The 17,008-nt window shown below is 36.6% G+C and overlaps 1 protein-coding gene across 5 annotated transcripts in view; it reads left to right on the top strand.

Moving 5' to 3' along the window:
- MPDZ (multiple PDZ domain crumbs cell polarity complex component) overlaps positions 1–17,008 on the top strand; it is a 189,427-nt gene that overhangs the window by 109,210 nt on the left and 63,209 nt on the right. For 4 of the 5 annotated variants that reach the window (XM_056117064.1, XM_056117063.1, XM_056117062.1 and 1 more), the window contains exons 22-23: positions 7,677–7,875; positions 14,385–14,489. In XM_056117064.1, coding sequence (XP_055973039.1) covers positions 7,677–7,875; positions 14,385–14,489 — 304 coding nt within the window. Of the gene's footprint in view, positions 1–7,676; positions 7,876–11,896; positions 11,939–14,384; positions 14,490–17,008 lie in introns of all 5 variants that reach the window. The other variant, XM_056117060.1, reaches the window with a different exon arrangement.

The raw sequence follows: 17,008 nt of genomic DNA, 5'->3' as shown, positions 1-17,008 counted from the left end.
ATATATTTATTTTCCCTGAAATGGTTAACAGTATTGTTTACTTCTGGCTAGCTTAAATTTCTTTCTTACCTCTTTAGAAGTCTTACTGAAATTTTAGATAAAAGGTCTATGAATTGTTTGTTTATGAAATGCCAAATCAGAAAAGGAATTTTCAGAAAATGTAAAGTCAGCAATTTGAAATTCTAAATTATTTAGAAAAGCAAAGTATTAGTTTCTTTGAATGTTACAAGTTATGCATAAGTCAGATTGTATTTAATTTCATTCATTTATTGACATGAAGATAGCCAGGTGTGCCATCACCAAAATACAGATGCAAATTATTCAGTATTTCTTTCCTTGTGTTAGAATTATTATGTGTTAGCTTACACAGAAACGGTGGTAGCTGATTAGTAGTCATAAAAAATTTCTGAACTTGTCATAGAAGAATTGTGATGAATGGCCAGCCATGAAATAGATTACTGTCACAGAAATGTATACTTAAACATGGTAAATCTGGTAAAATTCATTTCTGTACCTTGTACCACACAAAAAAGGTATAATATCATGAATAGGTAAAGGTAAAGGCCCTCCCGTTGATCGTCGATTTGCTCGAGCGGGCCCAGTAACGTCTCCATTGGAGACTTTGTTGTTACTGTGTCTGGCATATCCAATACTCTCGGTAGCTTGCCGGGCTCTCCGAGAGGGGCGGAGGAATCGAACTCGGGTCGGCCATGTTGGCTGCTTGTAAGGCAAACGCCCTACCCGCTGTGCTATCGCTCCAGCCCTAATATCATGAATATTAACAGAAAAAAAACCATGTGATAGTAGAAATAAAAATGCTAATAGCTACATTTAATAACTCAATTACATCAAGCAGAGCACATTTGATTTGGATTTTGATTTTTGCATTAAGCAACCACGTGATTCATCTGTCTTGAAGTGATTGGTGCTGATAAATAGGATGTTTGAACAGTTCCCGTTTGCTCTACCTCAGAGATCTTATTCCTTTTTTGATGTAACTTGCCAGTACTTTTATATTAATATCTTATGGCATGTTCTTGGGCTGGAGCGATAGCACTGCAGTAGGGCAATTATCTGCCTTGCATGCACCCAGCCAGGCTAAGCTGCGTTCAATTCCTCCGCCCCTCTTGGAGAGTCCGGCAAGCTACCGAGAGTATCTCGCCCACACAGCAAAGCCTGGCAAGCTTCCCAGTGACGTATTCAATATGTAATACTCCCTAAAATTTTAATTATGAGACAGATATAGCTATTTTGGCATGTCAGAAATATTTCATCTGCGAATGTACTGTTTCTAAAAATATGCTAATTAGATTAGTTTAGTTTTGTTAAGAGTATTAAGTTTGAACTTGATCCTAAGTTTGAAAATATAAAATGTAGAGTATTTGGGACAAGCTTCTGTTAAAATGACTTCTGAGTATCTTTAATGTGTGTTTGTGCATTGTAAGTATCTAAGAAGAGGTTATAGACGCTTTTGTATTTGACCATAGAAACTGTTCTTTCCAGCAAATTCATAACATAATTTGTGAAGCCCATATGAGAAAGTCTTTTAGTGTATTTAATCAGCTATCACATACTGTTTTGTAAGCTTAGCCGATTTGCATGGATAACATGCTAGAATTTCCTGATTATTAGTAAAAAACGGAAAGCGAAAGCTGAACAACATACAAAATCTTAACCTATTGTTATATTTTATAAGCTGTGATTGATACTACACTTAAAAAAAGGCTGAAGGAGTTGTAAAAGATTTTAAATAACAGACACTTTATTTTGTCATGAAAGAGAAATAAAATTTTACCACAGCTGAGGAATTTGAATAATTTGGAAGATGCTAGAATTAAGATAATGAAATATGAAACATTGCTGAACCGTGTTTGGTTTGGATAAGTTGTGTATGATGTTGAGAAACATTTGAGTGAAGATTAGAGGAACGGGCAGTGGCAGACAGCTGCTGAGTGGGTTCCTGTGCAGGACAAGTGCTTCTGTCATAGCATCCTCCTGTTATAGAGTCTACGGATGACATCCTTTAAGTTGTGTTTTGACATCATTCTTGTACGGGCTGGAGTGATAGCACAGCGGGTAGGGCGTTCACCTTACAAGCAGCCAACATGGCCAACCCGAGTTCGATTCCTCCGCCCCTCTCGGAGAGCCCGGCAAGCTACCGAGAGTATTGGATATGCCAGACACAGTAATAACAAAGTCTCCAATGGAGACGTTACTGGGCCAGCTCGAGCAAATCGACGATCAACGGGAGGGCCTTTACCTTAACCTTTACCTTGTACGAGTTGGTAAATTAGATTCAAGCAGTTACGGGACTGGATAACTGTGGTTTGAGCACATTTGCACTGATTATTGACTTTGATTTACTCCCCTATTTTTAGTTGGTTGAGAGAAAGCTTAATTTTATTGAGATTTTTTTCCCAGTTGTACCAGAGATTAAACCGAGGGCCTCTCACATGAAAGCCATGTGCGCTGCTTCTGAGCCATATCACAGATGAGATTGCTGAATTTTTTCGAATATTTCCTTCATCTGTTGAAATAATCATATGAAAAGTTTTTATGTTAGTATCTCAGAATATGAGCTGGACCGATAGCTCAGGGGGTAAGGCATTTGCCTTGCATGCGGCCAACCCGGCCGACTTGGGTTTGATTCCTCTGCCCCTCTCAGAGAGCCTGGCAAGCTACCAAGAGTATCTCACCCGCACGGCAAAGTCTGGCAAGCTACCCGAGACATATTTGATATGCCAGACACAGTAACAAGTGTTACAATGGAAACGTTACTGGGCCCACTCTAGCAAATCGATGAACAACGGGAGGACAGGGCTACAGTGCAGTGCTATCTCAGAATATTAGACATTTTAATGTGGCATAAGATATGTAAAATTTTTTTATCATTTTCACCACTTTTTTGTCACATGTCCGTGACATTATATCCATTTCCGTGATTGGGCATTCATCACTACCCAAGGCTCCATCTCTAGAATATTTTTATGTACCCCAATTAACACTATCAATTCTATCTTTATTATGCCAATAAATAACGGCTCCCAATTTCTGTCTCTCATAAGCTTCTAAAATCTCAACAGTGCACTCTTTTTTTTCTGTAAAGTGTAACTTATTAAATAATAAAAGTAGAATTTTACCAAAATATATATAATTCTGCAGCTGGCTTATTTTGCTTAACAAAATGTCTCCAAAGTTTATCCATATTGTTCAAATGCCAGCATTTCCATCCTTTTTAAAGCAAATTATTTAATTGCATACACACATATCTTTTATTTGTTTATTTTTGTTAGACAGATGGTTTTTCTCCATGTAACTTTTGTGTTTTGATTTAAGGATACATAAAAATGAATAAGTCTTTGGGGGGAGGGCAGTAAGGTGAAATATTGAAATGTCCTTGATTTCTGTCCTATTAGGCAATTCTTTTAAACATCAGCAGTTCAATTTCAAGATTAAAGTAGAAAAACTCTTATTTACATAATGATAATGATGCATTTATTTATAAAACCACAAAACCAATAGTTCTAATAAAAATTCTCTTGTAAAAGTATAAGTACCTTCTTGTTTATCTTCTGCTCTCATACTTCACAAAATATATTTAGGGCTTGAATTACCCAAATGTATAGTTATATTTTTTTTGTTGTTTTTGAGTTACGTCTGGCAATGCTCAGGGGTTACTCCTGGTTTATGCACTCAGGAATTACTCCTGGCCATGCTCAGAGGACCATATGGGATGCTGGGGATCGAACCAGGGTCGGGCCACGTGCAAGGCAAACGCCCTACCCACTGTGCTATCCCTGGAGAGATAGCACAGCAGTAGAGCGTTTGCCTTGCACGCAGCCAGCCTAGCTGAACCAGGTTCGATTCCTCCGCCCCTCTTGGAGAGCCTGGCAAGCTACTGAGAGTATTCAATATGCCAAACACAGTAACAAGAAGTCTCACAATGGAGATGTTACTGGGCCCGCTCGAGCAAATCAATGAACAACGGGAGGACAGACAGACAGATAGTTCTATTACTGTAATAAAGTGCTACAGTGCTACCGGACTTCATTTTGATTCCAAAATTTTGCATTTGGATTTTAAAAGTCTATGTAGCTTTTATTTGGCATAATAGAGCATTTAAATATATAAATATATATACATATATATATATACTATGAATGTCACTTTGTTTTTTGTTTTGATATGCTGCACTGTAGCACTGTCCTCCCTTTGTTCATAGATTTGCTCGAGTGGGCACCAGTAACATCTTCATTGTGAGACTTGTTACTCTTTTGGCGTATCGAATATGCCATGGGGAGCATGCCAGGCTCTGTCGTGTGGGGGGGATACTCTCGGTAGCCTGCCTGGCTCTCCGAGAGGGACGGAGGAATCAAACCCAGTTTGGCTGGCCATGTGCAAGGCAAAAGCCCTACCCACTGTGCTTTGATATGCTAATAAAATTAATTCATAACAATATGGACCATAACAAATAGTGTTCTGTCTCATGTGTTTGGCTAGCTTTTCTGTAGACTGTGTGGTGCTGATGAGAACAACTGATGAGGTGCATCCCCGCTATGGACAGCTGAATTACATTTTGTTTGATAGTTGTACACTCTAGCACAGTAATAGTTTGGTAGGTCTTTATGGTACAGATATATCAAGGAAATCCTGTTGAAACTCAGATTCAAACTCAGTCTCTTAACTTACAAGAAATCTTCCTAGGATGATTTAGTTTCTAAATTTGTTGTTTTGTTGTAAGTATAGCTGTTTTTAAAAATTACAATATATATATATAAGAATAATTGAATCTTAAACATGCATATGCATTTGTTAGTGGCTCATTTCATCACTTAGAAACTAGTGAGTAGGAGCCTGGATGACTCATTTATGCTTAAACATTATGCCAGAAAAAAAATCTGTCAGTCTTGTTCTTTAAAATACTTAAAGTATAAATGTTCAATTTGGTATAATTAGAATTATTATTTTGAAAATTGTTATCCTTTACTTGTAAATAAATTTTTAGTTTTTCCCAAATTTCTTTTTTTCTTTTTTTTTTTTTGCTTTTTGGATCACACCTGGTAATGCACAGGGGTTACTCCTGGCTCTGCACTCAGGAGTTACTCCTGGCGGTGCTCAGGGGACCATATGGGATGCTGGGAATCGAACCCGGTTCGGCCACGTGCAAGGCAAACGCCCTACCCGCTGTGCTATCACTCCAGCCCAATATCTTGATTAATTGTATAATTTTTATTGAGAGAACTTTTACATTTGATTTTGGGTGAATTTACCTTATGTGAAGAAAATTCAAAAGTTTTCTATATTCTTGGAATAGAGTGAGGATAGGAATGCTTTTTATTTTATGACTGAATAATGGAAAGTGGTAGTGGTAGAAGGGCTACAAAAAGAGGGTTTAAATGGTACAGGAGGTAAGGCATTTGCCTTACATGCTGCCCACTTGGGTTTGATCCCTAGCATCCCATATGGTCCCCTAAGCACTACCTAGAGTAACTCCTGAGGGCAGAGCCAGGAGTAACCCCTAAGTATTGCTGGGTATGACTCAAAAAGCAAAAAAAAAGAGAGAGAGATAGAAAGAAAGGGAAAAGAGAAGAAAAATAGTGAATTGGTTAGAGATAGGTACATTTCTGTAAGAAGGTCCTATTCTTTGAACAGAAAGATCTAAAGACAAAACAGCACTCAGGAAGGATGCATACTGGGATAAACAGGCCACAGATCACCCTGTCTGCAATGGTTTTATTGCAGGTTGTTTGTTAATCAATAAGACAGGAGCTGTTAAAAGACTGCCAATAAGTTGTAATGTGATGTCCTTTTCTGAGGGTGTGTGTTTGTGAAGCTGGTGGGGGCGGGGCATCGGATCAGAACTGGCCATGCTCGGGGCCTACTCCTGGTTCTACTACACTCAGGAATCACCTCCTGGCAGGGATTGGCAGACTACATGGTGTCAGGGATCAAATACAGGTTGACTGGATATAAAGCAAGCAACTTTACCTGCTATAGTATTTTTCTGGCCCCTATTTTATCTTTCGTGAATGAGCACTCTGTTGTGAGAAGATGCATTTGAAAAGACAACACTGGATACTTGGATATCAGATAGACTGTTTCAAAATGGCAGGCAAGAGAAATTCTATGTTGATCTAGCATTAGAATGGAACTGGAGAGACTTGAATAGGTTGAAGCTGCGTTTTGGAGATAGACATGACAGAATGTGGTGATGGATTGAACTTCAGGGCTGAGACAGAGCGGTAGGAATCAGAAGTACTCCAACATTTGTGCTTTGAGACAAATGAGTAACAAAGTGGGGGTGAGACTTGGAAGTTCCGCTTTATACTTACTAAAATTTCATTGCCTATGAGTCATTCAGGGAACTTGGTGAGGGAGGAGAAGAGGAGCAAATTTGGCATGCTGCTTATAGAAAATCAGATTTGGAAATAATTTTAGAATAGATTAGAATTAAATTCACATCAGTTCAGTTCAACAGGCAATAACTATTTAGGTTCTGTGATTTAGGCACTGGGGATAATAGAATATTCTTGATATTAGTAATTTGGGGTTATATAATTTTATTTCGAGCAATCATCAAAGTACTTAGCACCTGATAAGCATATACTAAATATATGCTGTTGACTAGAGGATCTAACAATAATGAAAGAGCAGAGAGTTTCTTAATTTATGGACTTTCTATTTATATTTTTATTTATTCTCTTTTTGCATACAAAATCTATTACTGTTAAGGAGTTGCATGATATTGTCAGGATGCTTTCCCTGGGAGAGTCTTTTACTTACTGGGTAACACCTCTAATAGCCCAGGTTATATTCAGTACACTGCTGTGTCGTTCTGTTTCATCTCTAGTGGATTCAGTGTGCGCCAGCTTATTTTTTGTCCACATTAGATTTTACAGTGAGTCACAAAGTTATTAAGAGTTGAGTTTTGACATACAATGTGCTGTTACCAATCCCACCACCAGGGTCAACTTCTCTTCACCATGCTCCCAGTTTTCTCTTCCACCCTCTTCCTCCCCCACCCCAGCCTGTCATCTTGACAGGTATCTTCAGAGTTTGGTTACTTAAGTTGGTTCTCAATATTTGAGGGCCATTGACCCTGTGGTTTGGATAGTTAGCTCTGTCATTCCTAACACCACTGATGTACCTGCATCCCCTTAACCTCTGTTCTGTTGTTTCTCATCTATCTCTTCGCCCTTTCCCCTTCACTCTTATTTCTTTCCCTCTACTCCCTATACTCTGGGATCAAGGATGATCTAGGCATCCCCCCTTTAAAACATCACATTTCTTCATCCAGTTACTCTAAATACAACCTAAAAGTGACATCATGCTGTGTTTGTCTTTCTGTCTTACTTAATTTAATGTGGTAACTTCCAGTTCCATCCATTGTAGCAAATGATATGGTTTCATCATCCTTTACAGCTGCATAGTATTCCATTGTGTATGTATACCACACTTTCATGATCCACCGATAGTACTAACTTGAGTTAAAATTTTACAAACATTTCAAAGTTCATTCCCATTTTTTCAATTACAAAAATGTTTTCCTTTGCTTTCAGTTGTATTTTTTACCTATAGCATTTATTCTTATTTATTAATGAATAATTCCTAGTGATTCTTAAATGCACTTGAAAATCATGTACCAAATACATTTCTTTGTTCTTCTTTTACCATAGGGATGACAGTCAGTGCTAATAAAGATGGCTTGGGGATGATTGTTCGCAGCATTATTCATGGCGGTGCAATTAGTCGAGATGGCCGAATTTCTGTTGGCGATTGCATCTTTTCTATTAATGAAGAATCTACCATCAGTTTAACCAATGCCCAGGCACGAGCCATGTTGAGAAGACATTCTCTCATTGGACCTGACATTAAGTAAGTATCATCTGGAATCCCATTTTACATGGGAAATATGAATTCTAATCCATTAGATTTTTTCAGTATACAACTCTGTTATTATTATGGCATTGGAAGAGAACTCAGGTGTCAGAGGCACATGCTTTGCATGTCCTAGTACCCAGGTCAAATCTCTGGCAATACTTGGCCTCCCAGTCACTGATGGGTGTAGCCCTGGTGGTTCCCAACAATACTAGGTCCAAGCTGCATCACGTCTTATGGATCATGTGTTGAACTTTCTTTTTTTTTTTTTTTTTTCCCCTTTATTTTATTTTATTTTTTTTAAAGTTGTAGATTTACAATTTTTTGTGCTTTGGTTTCAATTATACAATGATCAGATACCCATCCCTCCACCAGTGCCCATTTTCCACCACCATGGATAATATCCCTCCCACCCCCATCCCCCCATCCCCCCGTCTCTGTGGCAGGGCAATCCCCTGTGTTCTCTCTCTCCTTTTGGGTGTTGTGGTCTGCAAAAGAGGCATTGAGTGGCAAACATGTTCAGTCCATAGTCTACTTTCGACATGCATCTCCCTGTTGAACTTTCTAGCCTGATGGCTAGTATGGCTGGGAAGTTATTTCTGGGCCTCTGAGCACTGACTGGGAGGCTCCTCCAAAGAAATGATCATATATTTATGTAATAACCGCTTAAGAATTTCACTATTCTTGAGTAGTTCTTGATTGTAGTAGAGCCATTTTTAATACTTTTAAAATAAATATTTAGAAACAGTATTGCATTTTCTTTATTGAATTTCTTTTTCTTTATCAAATTTTGATTCTTTAGTAGCACTGCACGGTCCTGCACTGTCCTCTCGTATTCATCGATTTGCTGGAGCCAGCACCAGTAACATCTCCTTTGAGAGACTTGTTGTTACTGTTTTTGGCCTATCGAATATGCCACAGGGATCCTGCCTGGCTCTGCCGTGTGGGCAGGATACTCTCGGTAGCTTGCCGGACTCTCTGAGAGGGGCGGAGGAATCAAACTCGGGTCAGTCACATACAAGGCAAATGCCCTACCTGCTGTGCTATCGCTCCAGCCCATTAAAGATTTTACTTGATTATTTAATAATTTTAATAATTTCTTTAATAATTTCTGAATTTGTGGTGGGTCAATTGGGGGGCTCCCAAGCAATGCTCAGGAGACTTAGCAAACCCTCTCAGTGATTCTTGGCCAAAGGGTGGACGTTTCAGTGGAGGGTCCCTAAGGATGCAGTGCTGTTCTGGCCCTGCTATATAAGAAATTACCCCAGTATTACCTCCAGAAATTTCCTCCAGAAATCGCCTCAGAAATTTCCTCCAGAAATTACTGCAGAAATTACCTCCAGGACTGAACTGAAAGATTATGCTCAGGGGGCAACTCAGAGGTGCTGGGAATCTAAGCAGAGAAAGGTCACATGCAAGGCATGCACCTAACCCCCCTGTACTGCCTGTGCAGTACCTCTTCTTTAAAGTTTTACAGAGAAGTTTGGATTAGCCTCAGTACAATTGCGTACCTCTGATTTAGCTATGTGAATCCTAGAACTTTGAAAAAGCTGGTTTGAAAAACTAGCCATGAAAAAGATGACACAGATCTGTCATTTACCCTTTGAATTTTGTCATGACTGAAGAGAATTCACCAATTTATTGATATGATCTGATTGGAGGTTATCTCCAATATTATAAGAAAATACTTAAAATATTCCATGAGGTGCTAAAAGCATGCTCTGTGTGTGGTTTGATCGCTAAATTTTTATTGAGCCAATATAAAAACTGGTAAATACTTTTATAATGAAACTTATTTGATATAATTTAATCATTGAACATTTGCATCTAATGTACAAATAAGAAATAAGATAGTAAAATAAGAAGCTTGGGAAAAGATTGAATCAATAATTACTATTATGGAAGACTTCTGTCATAATGCTTTTTGGGCTATATTCTATATTATTCTTTGGTGAAGTTTATATTTCCAGGGCTTTGGCAAGAAAAACTATATTACAATAAGATCTTATCATCAATTAAAAGCAGAAATATAACATTTATAATGGAATTTTCTGTTTCTTTATGAAAAAGATATTATTACCAGGTGAAAAATTTTTAATGGGCTTTTGTATACTTTTTAAACTATAGTGGAAAAGATCATGAGATTATATTTGTATATGATCATATTTTTATAGTGGAAAAGATCACTAGATCTTAATTATGTCAATATACTAAGAAAAAGAAAACCTTAAGTATTTTCCTGACCAAAGGCTAGAGTTTACTTCTATTGCTTAAAAATGAATGATACAGATTCTCTTAGAGAGTCTTTATTGTAAGAATTTTAGGTCTCATACCTAAAATGTAGTGTAAGCTTTGGGTAGACAGTAATTATTTATTTGATTTACTATATGATAATCCATGTTTTATGCCATGAACATTGATAAACATCTTTTTTCCATAAGTTCTCTAACAAAACGAATACATGATTTGGTGCTCGATTTTATCTTGACACGACTGAATCTAATAGGTAGCCAAAATTAAGATACTTTTGATTTTGGATCAATTTTTCCTATCTAAAAATCAACTCTTGGAAAAGTTGTTAGGTATGTTCTTAGGCTTTGGGGTGTTTTCTCTTTATTCTTTTAGTTGTTTATTTTGTTGTATTATTTGTTTTCCCAATTGCAATAAGTATCAGAATTTAACTACTTATGTAAAAGCAGATTTATTATGATCTTGAAGGTTATCTACAGATCTGGTTTCATAAATAATCACATCAGGATCCCAGGAGGAAAAATTTACTGTTGTATTTTACACTAAGGAGATAAGAATTCTAGAACCTTTAAAATCAATTTATCAATTGGTTTCATATACTCAAATCCTCACCTGTGCGAGTATCACACCCACACACACACATAAATATTAACCAGACGCATTATTTTTTAAAATTATCCTATGATTCAGCTAGTTACAACTTTATTAATTGGATTGGATAAATGGTAGAAAGAAATTAGAATCCACTATTCTTTTTTACAGAAAAAAAATGCATTAGATGATCAAACAAATTGCCATTTAGCTTGATCAGAGCCAAGCTGAGCACCAGATTCTCTACATTCTGCCTGAAGTGCTTTTGGCTCTGATACTTTTACTTTCATGTGTGTGTATGTGGGGGGGGGGGGGGGGGAGGTTATAACCTTTAAAGCTATGTGAGTATGTGAGTAATCTTCCCCAAAGGAATCTAGTTCCTGCAATATTTCTCACGAAGCCATAATGTTGTTTCTAGCTTATTTAGCATTGTAAAGCCTAGGTTCCATCCAGATCTTTTTATTATTTCTTGTTATGAGCCCTAGTTAATCTAGAGTGTTGATGGAGGAGTATATTGGAAGGACTTAAAAATGGCTATAAAAGTTTGTTAGATCATTTGATTAGTGTTAGGAAAAGCATTGCTTATTGAGACAATGCACTAGATTTTTATTTTGCTATTTATGATAGATAGTTAGGAATTTTGTGAGGGCCTTCATGCATGCCTGGGTAGATAATTTGAGTTTTAAGAGTTCAAGAACAGCCAGTTCAAGTTCCAGGTTTCATTATTTTCTATGGAATACCAGATGTGAAGCCTCACCAGAATGCATTCTGTTTCACTTCTCACTCCACCTTGCCAGGAGCTCTTATATTTCTGTAATAATAGCCAGGGTTTTGCGCTTAGCAGCAGCTGCTTCTAACATCTGCCAGATAATTACTGAGCTGAATCTGAATTCACCTGCCTTAACCTAAAATGTGGGATGAATTCCTGATCAAGGAATAAAAGATTGATTGCAGTTACATTTTTCCATGCTTGTTAATAATCACTGCTATAGACATCAGTAAAGAGCAGATGCTTTTCTGGGGGAGGTGTAGATGGGAGGGAGGTGGAAAGGGGAAAAAAACAACCAGGAGCATCCACTTTTAACTACATATGTATGCATCTCACATTCAGCACAAGACATTGACATTTGTTAACACCATTGTAAAAAGATGCTGCGGCGTATGCTTCACATTCTAGATTTTCTACAGCACCTGCTGACGATCGAGCCCCCTTTTATGTGTGAGTATCGGTGATTCAAAAGCTCATTATAGCTGTACGTTACAACTTGTCTGTGAAAACCATTTCGTGCTTTTGTAACGTCCCAATGTAAAGATTGATCCTGATAGAGATGTAACGTGTACATTTTGCCCTCACCCCCTTCCTATAAGAACACAGATCCTAAGAGAGCAGTGAGGATGTATTTTTACTTTGCACTGATGATCGTCAACTCATTTGAAAATCATAAATTGCAACTGCTGTGTTTTCAGACTCCTTTGTAAAGGGCTGATCCTGTTTGCATGTACAGGAGCAATCTCTGGATTAATAATAATATCATATTTCAGCATCACTGATGCTGGAATTTTTCTTTCACTCTATGAATAACCAAGGTTAGTTTACATGTAACAGATTTTAATACAATTCACAAGTAAGCTGTTTCAGTACGTTTATGCAGTTTCATAACCAGTTTCAGTGTGCTTTGTTGATGATTTAGAGATTTTCTTATATGTAGTTGTGTTACCAGCTGTGTTTTTGAATTGTTCTGTATGTGCTACTGCACGGTGGGATGCTTGTATTGGTGGTTTTGCTGTCTACGTTGAGTTACATTATGCCTTTTTCCCTTTTTCTCATGGTTACCTAAAGTATCTGAAAAATATGTCTAGTTTTTCTTCCTCTGTATCTCAAACTCTAGATAAAAAGAAGAATAAATAGAAACAAATGTACAAGTTTTCAGCTTTGTGATGGAAACATCTTTTCTTTTTCAAACCGATTAAAATTAATTGCTTTAAACTGGTTATTATACTTTTTTGCTATTGTATTCTGACTTTCTCTTTATACTTTTATTCTGATTATTTCCTTAATGTTTTATTTATAGAATTTTTATCTTTACTGAGTCTTCAGAAATAATACTAGTTTCCTTAAATAGTATTTTCTAAATAAAGGTTCTTGCATATGTATTTTTTCATTCTGTAAATACAATTTTAACAGCATAATGAGTTACATATTTGTGGCTATTTTGAAGGATAAGTGCAGATTTACTATTCCATGTATTTTTGTACCACCAGAAAGATGGTATTTTTATAAGTAAACATATTAAGTGGGGCTAGAATTAGAATATAACTCTTTCCCTCAGCCTTATCTTAAATACAGAGAATTGGTTTTTGGCTTCAATTCATGATCTTTGATGTAGGTGAAAGTATTAAAAAGAAATGTCCAAGGGTCCATATATTCTACTCAGCGTTAAGAGTAAATAAGCTGTTATGATTCCCTACATTTGTATCGTGATTCTCAGCTTAAAACAGACCCCCCCAAAAGTGAAAGCCTTTTTGTGATTAAGGATTTGGAAATTCACTGGCACTGACTTGCCCTCCTATCTCCTTACTTATGAGTAACAGAAATACATATTCTGACTCAAAACTCAGATGATCTCACAGAGTAAATGCTTTTTCTGGACTAACCAGTATCTAAATTTATATATCCTCCTCACACAGTCATGTCATTTGTATAGTTTTTATTCTAGGTCCTGATCTCCACTGCTAAAGCTTTAATTTTTATTTTCTCTGTGGGTAAGTTATAAGTAGAACTTTCAATAGTCTTCATGATTTTAATCTTGTGCAGTTTTAATGCGTACTTTTTTATTTTCAGTCTTTATAAACCTGCTGATCCTTCAGATAAAGAATTTCTGTTACTTCGCTCAATTATTTAAGTGTCTTGGAACAGTCTGCTTGAAAAAGTAGTAACAACCGTATAGCCTCCCGGCTGTACAGCAAACTTGATTTTCAAAGTATTATTTTTTAAGTATTATACCTGTAATTTAGCATGTAACTCCTTATCTTCCATAGTAGTCATGCAGCCAGTGCTTGTTGAAATAACATGTGACCAGCATAAATAGTAGCGTTATTTTTGAAGTCAAAATGGACCTGTAAGAATTTGTCACAAAACCACGTCTTTTCATAAACTTATAATGGCTTAACTTCAGCCTTGGGAGCTCCTAACTTAATAGTGTTATAATCATTGTTAATATATATAATTTATTATGGAAGCAGGTAAAATAACTTGGGATAGCAGTGTCTAATTTAGAGAATGTCTATTTTTTTTCCTTTAAGGAGTCTAAATATCTTTGTATAATTGACATAATACTGATAATTACGTTTCAGGACTTATAGATGTAGCTTTTAAAAATTATTAGTTCCTAATTCCAAGATAATGTGCCCTAATTCACCCTTGTAATTATTTGGTAAACAAAATTGATCAGTTGCATTTTAAAATTTAATTTTTATTGCCCGTTTTGCCCTTACAGTATTTTACTTTTCTGAAGTTTAGACTTTCTGACTAGTAAACCAATTAAAATAAGTTCTGTGACAATGCAAAGTGGAATGGAAAACATAATTTCATTTCTGTATTTTGAAAGTTTTTTTAACAGTCAACCTTGATTTTCTTTGCTTTCATGGATATTGTTTCGTTCCAGAATTACATATGTGCCTGCAGAACATTTGGAAGAGTTCAAAATAAGCTTTGGACAACAATCTGGGGGAATAATGGCCCTCGATATTTTTTCTTCATACACTGGCAGGTAAGTACAGTGAGTTAATTATATAGCAAATTATAAATAATATTTTTGAATTCAGAATTAGGGAGCCATAGACCAATCAAAAAGGCTGAGTTTTTTTTTTTCCTGGTTGAAGATTTTTTAAAACTCTCTCTTTTTACCCCTATTTTTAAAATAAAATTGACATTTTTATTTAAATTTTGAGTGTAGAAAATTTGAAACATATATCAAAAAACAGATCAAGAAATTAAAATCATCTTTATATCATATAATACAATACGTTTAACAATAAATTTGGGAATTTATACCAGATATGAACATTGTTCCCTTAATTTCCTGGGATTGAAATTTGTATTGTATTTTACCATGCTCTTTCCTATTTCATTCTTTTAAATTCTTAGAAATTTTATTTATTTATTTATTAACATATGGATGCATTTTAAAGATTACATTTTTACTGGGGGACATTGTTAAATTGAATGCCTTGTTATATTTATGTAAAGTAAGTAAAGTAAGTAAAGGCCCTCCCGTTGATCGTCGATTTGCTCGAGCGGGCCCAGTAACGTCTCCATTGGAGACTTTGTTGTTACTGTGTTTGGCATATCGAATACTCTCGGTAGCTTGCTGGGCTCTCCGAGAGGGGCGGAGGAATCGAACTCGGGTCGGCCATGTTGGCCGCGTGTAAGGCGAACGCCCTACCCGCTGTGCTATCGCTCCAGCCCCACAAATTGTATATGACTTTTAAAAGTCCTTGATACATAATGTATTAGGAGTCTTTAAATATTACAGGACATCCAGAGAGACAAAACAGGGGTAAGGTACTTGCAATGCATAAGCCCAACCCTAATTTTCTCCCTGACATATGGTCCTCCAAGCACTGCTGAGTGACCCCTTCCCCCAAATACCCCAAAACAATATAAAGTCTTTTAAAAAGTTAGGAAATATTTCTCCCTCGTGCATCAAGGGAGAAAACAGGTATTTTTTAAATCAATTTATCATTGATTAATCACTGTCACTGTCCTCCAATTGTTCATCAATTTTCTCGAGTGGGCCCAGTAACGTCTCCATTGTGAGACTTGTTAATGTGTTTGGCATATCAAATACGTCACGGGTAGCTTGGCAGGCTTTGCTGTGCAGGCGAGATACTCTCGGTAGCTTACCGGGCTCTCTGAGAGGGGCCGAGGAATCGAACTTGGGTTGGCCCTGTGGGCCATGTGCAAGGCAAACTCCCTACCTGCTGTGCTATTGTAGTACATAATTTCACTATCCATATGTGTATATAATTCACCATATTCCCTACAGAGTTTCAGTGCCATTCTACAAGCAAAATAACACTTAATTCCATTGTTCTTCTTTCCCTCTCATAACCATTCTTAATTTTCATCAAGTTTAGGAGTTAATTTTCTTGTTTGTTGCCAGTTGATTTGCTTAAGGTATGCATATTCCATATATGTGATACCATCTAATAACAGTCTTTCATTTCCTTATTATTTACACTTAGTATACATCAAATTCTATCCATTTTGTCCCAAAAGACTAATTTCACTTCCTTAAATGGCAGAATAATACTCCATTGTGTAAATATACCACAACTTCCTTTTTTACTTATACTTTATGTTGATTCAGTATTATGAATAATGTTTCTTTGAACATAGGGTACAGATACCTCAAATTAGTATTTTTATCATTTGAATAAATTGACATGTCTTCATATTTATTTGGATAAATGCCTGGAAGTGGTATTGTTGGATCATATGGGCTGTTTAGTTTTAGTTTTTTATGGAATCTATGTACTGTTTTATGTAGAGGCAGCACCAATTTACGTTCACAATAACCCTCTAAGTGAAATGAGTCGGAAAGAGAGGGACAGGCATAGAAGGACTGCACTCATTTGTGGAATATAAAATAACATAATATGAGGCTGACATCCAAGGACAGTAGAGACAAAGGCCAGGAATACTGTTCCATAGCCTGCTTCATGAGCTGGGGGAGAAGGCAGCTGGAATAGAGAAGGGATCACTAAGTCAATGATGGTTGAAGGGATCGTTCAGGATGGGAGATGTATGCTGAAAGTAGACACAGGACCAAACGTGATAGCCTCTCAGTATCTATACTGCAAATCATAATGCCCCAAAGTAGAGAGAGAGTATGGGGGAAATTGTCTGCTATTGAGGCAGAGGAAGGGCTTGGATGGAGGGGGGATACTTGGGATATTGGTGGTAGAATATTTGCACTGGTGGAGGGATGGGTATTCAATCATTGTATGACTGAAGCTCAAACATGAAAGCTTGTAACTGTATCTCAGGGTTATTAAAAAAAAAAAAACCTGTTCCATATTTTGTTCCCGATTTTCTTTTTTATTTAATTAGTTCTCATTAGTGTGAAATGCCTCATCATGGCTTTAATTTATATTTTCCCTGTAAGTGAGTAACATTAATTTTTTAAAGCCTCATTTTTTTATCCATTTCCAACAGTTCTGTATAATGTTAGGTTTGAATCCTCAGACTGACATCATTCAGAGCTCTGTATCTCATTTTAGACTG

This window comes from Sorex fumeus, unplaced genomic scaffold (genome assembly GCF_029834395.1).
Source record: "Sorex fumeus unplaced genomic scaffold, SorFum_2.1 ptg000034l, whole genome shotgun sequence".
NCBI lineage: Eukaryota > Metazoa > Chordata > Mammalia > Eulipotyphla > Soricidae > Sorex > Sorex fumeus.
This window is presented reverse-complemented; position numbering and strand designations above follow the sequence as displayed.